The following is a 5,708-nucleotide window of genomic DNA, read 5'->3' on the forward strand; positions in this document are numbered from 1 at the left end:
CTCAGTGTCCAGTAATGTCTCTGGAAGTAATCACTGGAAACAGAAACAACTGCATTTCATTTGAGACTAGTTAAAAAGTCAAAAGTTCATCTACACATTTGCTTCCATCTGATTGGTTTTGGAGGAGGAAAAATAAAAAGGTCAGCTGGGGATGCTAATATAAGCAGATACAGAAAAAAAAAAGAAAGCTACCGATTGCAAATCTAAAATAATAAACGAGAATCAGCAGGTGGAATCATACACACACAGAGAGAGCTCACATCCCACCCCCCTTCATCGTTTTTTTGATCCAGGCGAGGTGCTCTTTTGTGAGAAACGAGTACACTCCGGGTTTGTCGACCAAGCCACACCCCTTTCCAAAAGAAGTGACTCCAACCACCGCTCCTTTACACAACAGCGGCCCTCCTGAGTCCCCCTACGGTGAGAACAATGACATGAACGGTCACTTTCAGGCATTCGCAGCAGTTAAAGTTGCAGTGTGGAGCTGAAAAGTTGCAAAGTTTACCAGACATGTATCTCCACTGTTTTTACCATCCGAACCAGCACATATCATGCTGTTGGTGATGGGAGGATTGTTGTTGTAATAGTCGGGAGAGTTGCACTTCACTCTGTCGACCACAGTCACGTGGGCGGACATCAAGACGTCAGACATCGTCTTGGTCGTGTTCTTTGTTGTTCCCCACCCAGCAACCAGACACTTGCTTCCAGCTGTGGGGTCTTTGATGGACTTACCCAACTTGAGACATTTCACTGTCTTGGTTCGCTTCGCTGGTTTGTCAAGCTGAAAATTGAAAAATATTATTTACTGTATAGATGCAAACTATCTATACATTTGGTTCCTTAAAGGGGAATTACCATTTTTTACAACCTGGACCTTGTGTCTGGCATAAAATACCCATTTAGTCACCCATATAACTTTGGTGTCATTTAGAGTCGTTCGGACGATATTTAGATCCATGTATATTCATATAATGAGAGAGACTGGGGCACCGCAATGCAGCCTCTAAATAATGTGTTATCTGCCGCGAAACTCGTTCATTTCACCAATATTTTGTTACGCTAGTGCTATTCCCCGTTGAGCCAAGAGTGCAGTAGCTAACTTCATGAAATTTGGCATACACAATTTATAACATATTGTGTAGACGCCCATCAAGTTGCGTCACATTACGTCTACAGGTGACGCGCAAACATTTCATATGACTTTAAGGCCTATAACATTTGAAGTATTCACCCAATCCTTATGAAACTTAGCAACCATCATTGTAATACGCTTGCACACAATTATGGAAAGTTTCGTGAAATCCGGCCTGTAGGGGGCGCTACACTGACTACATGTTTATATCTCACAAACCACCACGGAAATATATATATATATATTTGATGTGTATTTTAGTGTTTTAGTTTGGCTCAAGTCCCATCCACTTACATGGAGGGGGTGGAGCTTATGACCAGGGGGAGCTCTACTTGCTTTGGCTTCACTTTGAAGGAGCAGCTCTGTCTTCAACCACTTTCCGGCACTGATTGCTGTATTATACCTTTGGTCAGGGTCATATATGCTGTAATGTAAACTTACCTTGAGCAACATGAGGTCATTGACGTCGAGTTCCTCATCATAGTTGGGATGAGGATATCTTTTCTCCACATTTAGGACCTGCCTGTCTTTTTCCTTTTTTTTGAAGGAGTGCACCCCCAGTATCACTTTCTCAAAGCTGGAAGGACGGAAACACAGCCAGTGTTAGATTATACTGCGGTTATACAGTAGGATAACAGGTAAGGAGTGCATATATTAATGATAAAATAGTTATGTGTCTCTGCACCTCCATTGGCCTTTCAGTGGCAGTGCCTCAGCTGAGGAGGTGTGGATAGGCCTGAAGGAAGCTGCAGATTCTCACCAAATTTGCCCTTTTGCTTGTTTTAATGAAATAAACCCTTTATTTATTTATTTTTTAAATTCTGTCGTCACTTCTTCATTTTATGTCGGAGCCCTTGAGTTATTTTCTTGTACTTTTCTCATTAGATGTGAATCACATAGAAACCTGCACAGCATTTTTTCTCCCCAGTGACTGGAGGTTTTGCTCCAGCAGAGCTGTTATCATGTAAAACTGACTTTCATGGATGTGGGCTGATACGTATGAAACTAGAGGAAATTATACAGGCACAGTTCTGCACATCGAGCATCGGACATGGAATCATCCAACTGGGGTCGCTCCTTTCAGTCTGGCTTTGCGATAGTGTGCAGAAAAACATGAGTCAGCTGTGGTATGATGCATTCACTTAGCAACACCACAGAGAAGACCAGTTTTAAAAAAGTCAGCTTACTAGAACTCTGCGGCGCTTCTGTGCTTTCTTGCAGTGACTGACATTTGTGGTTGGTTAGTTTGAGATCACAGTGGTTTAGTTGTTGTTCTTTCTTGAATCAAAAGCTCTACAGTAGAGCTGGGCTCCACAAAAAAACCCTGCTGACAAATACTGACCCCTAAAACACAGACAGATGAGTGTAAATGTCGGTCTGCAAAGCATCATCCCTGAACCCTGACTCAGCTATTACTCTGCCAAAGCCCAGACAAAATATTTCTGTATTTGTATTCATGCTAATACATTCTGAAGAAAGCATGATCTCTCTCAGCACAGACTCCCTGCAGGGCTGTGTGCACTAGTCCACCATTGTCATGTAGTGGAGATTTCTTTTACATACGTTGCATGTTGTTCTTCTTAAAAGCACCACTGTGCACAATGAGTGTCAAATCCAGATCTGCAACACCAAGTCATGGTCAACTCTTTCTGCGTTTAGGGCATTTCCTGTTTTCTTTTGTAAGTCACTAACTCTCTATCATTTCAGATGTCTTCACTTCCCCTGTGTGGTTGCTGTCCCTGATTGTTTGCCCCGCCCTGATGTGTCTCACCTGTGCCTCATTGCTCCTCTAGTATTTAGTCTCTGTGTTTCCTTCCCCTTTTGCCAGTTCGTCTTTGTACCCCATGTCAGTATGATTCTCGTCTTTTTCTTTTTTTTTCCTCTTTACTTTTTGGGCTTTATCTTCTCCTACTTTTGGAAGTAAAGACTTTGTATCTGCCACCTGAGTTCTAAGTCGTGCATTGAGCCTCCCTCTAACCAGTTCCGCGTTACACTGGATATCTTGCAGTTATATCATGCAAACAATGACAATAAAGGCTTTTCTGATTTCTAGTCAGATTGTGTTTTCTATAAACATAAATATAAAATGTTAATTATCACAAGTCTTAAAATTCCAAATACGCTTACACATTACAGTGGGCAGCAGTCAGGACCCATTTTGGATCGATGAGTGTCCCTCCACAGACAAATAAATTGGCGTGCAGCAGAGCCATGTAAGGCAGCGAGTGTGGCTTCACTTCTTTTCCTTCAATAATCTCAGAACCATGGCCTAGAATATATAAAAAAAATACGACAGGCAAAACAGAGCAGAATCAATAAATCCACAACACAAAGAAGCACGGTACCAGTTGCACTGTCATACTGAAAGAAATTAGTAACAAGCAGTAACTCTGCACTGTTACATGAAACTGTCATCTAAGTTAATTAGTGCACAACCGAAAATATTACTCACTGGACTGGACGATGAGGAGAAACACAAACGGGACGAGAACTCTGAAATCTCTCAGGCTAAACATTTCGTCTGTCTTCTTTGATCAGATGATGGCGAGGGCACTGAAACCCACCTCAGTGAGCACCCTCGCCTTTATGTGTTAAGCTCAAAGGATGTGGTCTCACAGTGAAAATCGATGAGTCAGCACAATGCTACCAAAGGATTATAGAGGGTCTGTGGTATCATTTACCAGTAATTATAACCATTTAATTCAGCAGCTGTGTAGTGGAAGTTTTATAACCTATATACGCGATATTATCAATGTGGTAATGTCGGAGAAAACTGTGAGAAAAGTGAAACATACTGATTATGTGAAAAAGGTTGGGAGCTAAATAATCAAGAAAGAGAAACGACAAAAACAATTCAGAAAACATGAAGAACAGAACAAGGTGTTGACCTGGCCTCCAAATTCACTAGACCCCAAACTGATCAAGTATCTGAGGGATGATCCACAGAGGCCCCTCCCCTCAACGCCCCCCCACTAACAACATTCTGTTGCCAGACACCACAGGACACCCTCAGAAGGACCATGTCCATTCTCTGATGAGTCACAACTCTTTTGGAGGCACAAGGGAGACCTACACAATATTAGGAAGGTGGTCATAATGTTATGCCTGATCGGTGAAAGCACATAAACTTCCGTCCCAGACCTTACTGCTCACATGCTTTAATGTAATTAAGTTAAGTGTTAAGTGTTAAGCAAATTACAAGCAAACAAGCCAACCGACGTGGGTGCATGTGGCGCTCAGAGATGACATCATCCAGGTCAAAAGACATCATCTGGGGACTGTAGGTTAGTAGGTGATAACAGCTAACTCCAGACTCAACAGGGAATAGCACTAGCGTACGATAACAAAATATTGGTGAAATGAACGAGTTTCGTGGCAGATAATGCGTTATTTAGAGGCTGCGTTTCGGTGCTCCAGTCACTCCCACTACATGGATGTACACAGATCTAAATATCTCCCAAAGGAATACGAATTACACAATAGTTATATGGGTGAGTAAACGACCGTATTTTATGCCAGAAATAAGGTCGTAGTAAGGTCGTAAAACAGTAGTTCCCCTTTAACATGTTTCCAGTATATGGGGTCTTAACATACACTGTGAGAATGTGGATTTCGTGGCCTTGTTTGACTAAGCTACTGCAGCTGTGTCATGCAGGAAGCTTTGTCAGTGTCTGCCAAATAAAGTTTTCAATTTTCACACTGAAACCAGAGGACTGAAAGACAAAACTTTTATGCTATATAAGGATGTGAAATAATTATGCATCTTGAAAGAGTTCACATGTAACAAGGAAGTAGAGACATGAAGTTTTTTATAGTTCTGCTTCTAGCTTTATTGCAGTTTGTTTTGAGGTTTTGCGTCACAACCACAAAATTGTTTCACAGGATTTAATGTGAATCCTCAAACTTGTGATAGAGCAAGCAATGCCACTGAAAGTGCAATTAAACCAGTCGTGAAAAACAGATCCTGAAACAAATAAGAAGCATCAATAAGCTGTTGAAGTAGCCAGCTTTGGCCACTGAAACCAGGGCAGATGTAAACTCATGCTGAACTTTCTCTTCTCATGCAGTTTACAGTTATAATGGACAGATTTACCATCAAAGTGTGAGCAGTTTTTGAAACAATGGGTCATACATTTACTGAACAATAGCAGTCTTTCATTTCTAATTAGCTGTATGCTGCCGATCTGAGGACATGTATTAACCAAGAAGAATGGGGGAGTATTACCTGGTTATTTTATTCTGACATAACCAAAAGTGTCTGATTACAAGAGAGAGAGAAGAGAGAAGATAAAACAATGGAGGAGGACTAATTTGTGTGTGAGCTGGAGCATACATTTCTCAGTGTCTAGTAATGTTTCTAGAAGTAATCACTGGACACAGAAACAACTGCATTTCATTTGAGACTAGTTAAAAAGTCAAAAGTTCATCTACACATTTGCTTATATCTGATTGGTTTTGGAGGAGGAAAAATAAAAAGGTCAGCTGGGGATGCTAATATAAGCAGCTACAGGAAAAAAAAGCGAATGCAAATATAAAATAATAAATGAGTATCAGCAGGTGGAATCACACAGACGGA

General features: G+C 41.2%; 1 protein-coding gene across 1 annotated transcript; it reads right to left on the reverse strand.

Annotated features, from left to right (window-relative positions):
* On the reverse strand, nucleotides 1-3,730 carry LOC311493358 (granzyme A-like). Its single transcript, XM_084551979.1, has 5 exons — nucleotides 3,585-3,730; nucleotides 3,260-3,401; nucleotides 1,574-1,709; nucleotides 506-781; nucleotides 1-415 (listed from the first exon to the last, which is right to left on the reverse strand). The coding sequence occupies exons 1-5, from the start codon at nucleotides 3,646-3,648 to the stop codon at nucleotides 257-259; spliced, it is 777 nt and encodes a 258-aa protein (XP_084408105.1). The 5' UTR covers nucleotides 3,649-3,730; the 3' UTR covers nucleotides 1-256.
* Between the last annotated feature and the right edge of the window lie 1,978 nt (nucleotides 3,731-5,708).

This window comes from Chelon labrosus (genome assembly GCF_963514085.1).
Source record: "Chelon labrosus genome assembly, chromosome: 9".
Classification (NCBI taxonomy): Eukaryota; Metazoa; Chordata; class Actinopteri; order Mugiliformes; family Mugilidae; genus Chelon; species Chelon labrosus.

What these genes read in the sequence shown, in the direction of transcription:
- LOC311493358 (XM_084551979.1), bottom strand. Translation starts at nt 3,648, where the DNA reads ATGTTTAGCCTGAGAGATTTCAGAGTTCTCGTCCCGTTTGTGTTTCTC. An exon ending in ATGACCTCATGTTGCTCAAG is followed by an intron (nt 782 to 1,573) that starts GTAAGTTTACAT and finishes TTCAATTTTCAG; the next exon opens with CTTGACAAACCAGCGAAGCG. An exon ending in ACAGTGGAGATACATGTCTG is followed by an intron (nt 416 to 505) that starts GTAAACTTTGCA and finishes TTCTCACCGTAG; the next exon opens with GGGGACTCAGGAGGGCCGCT.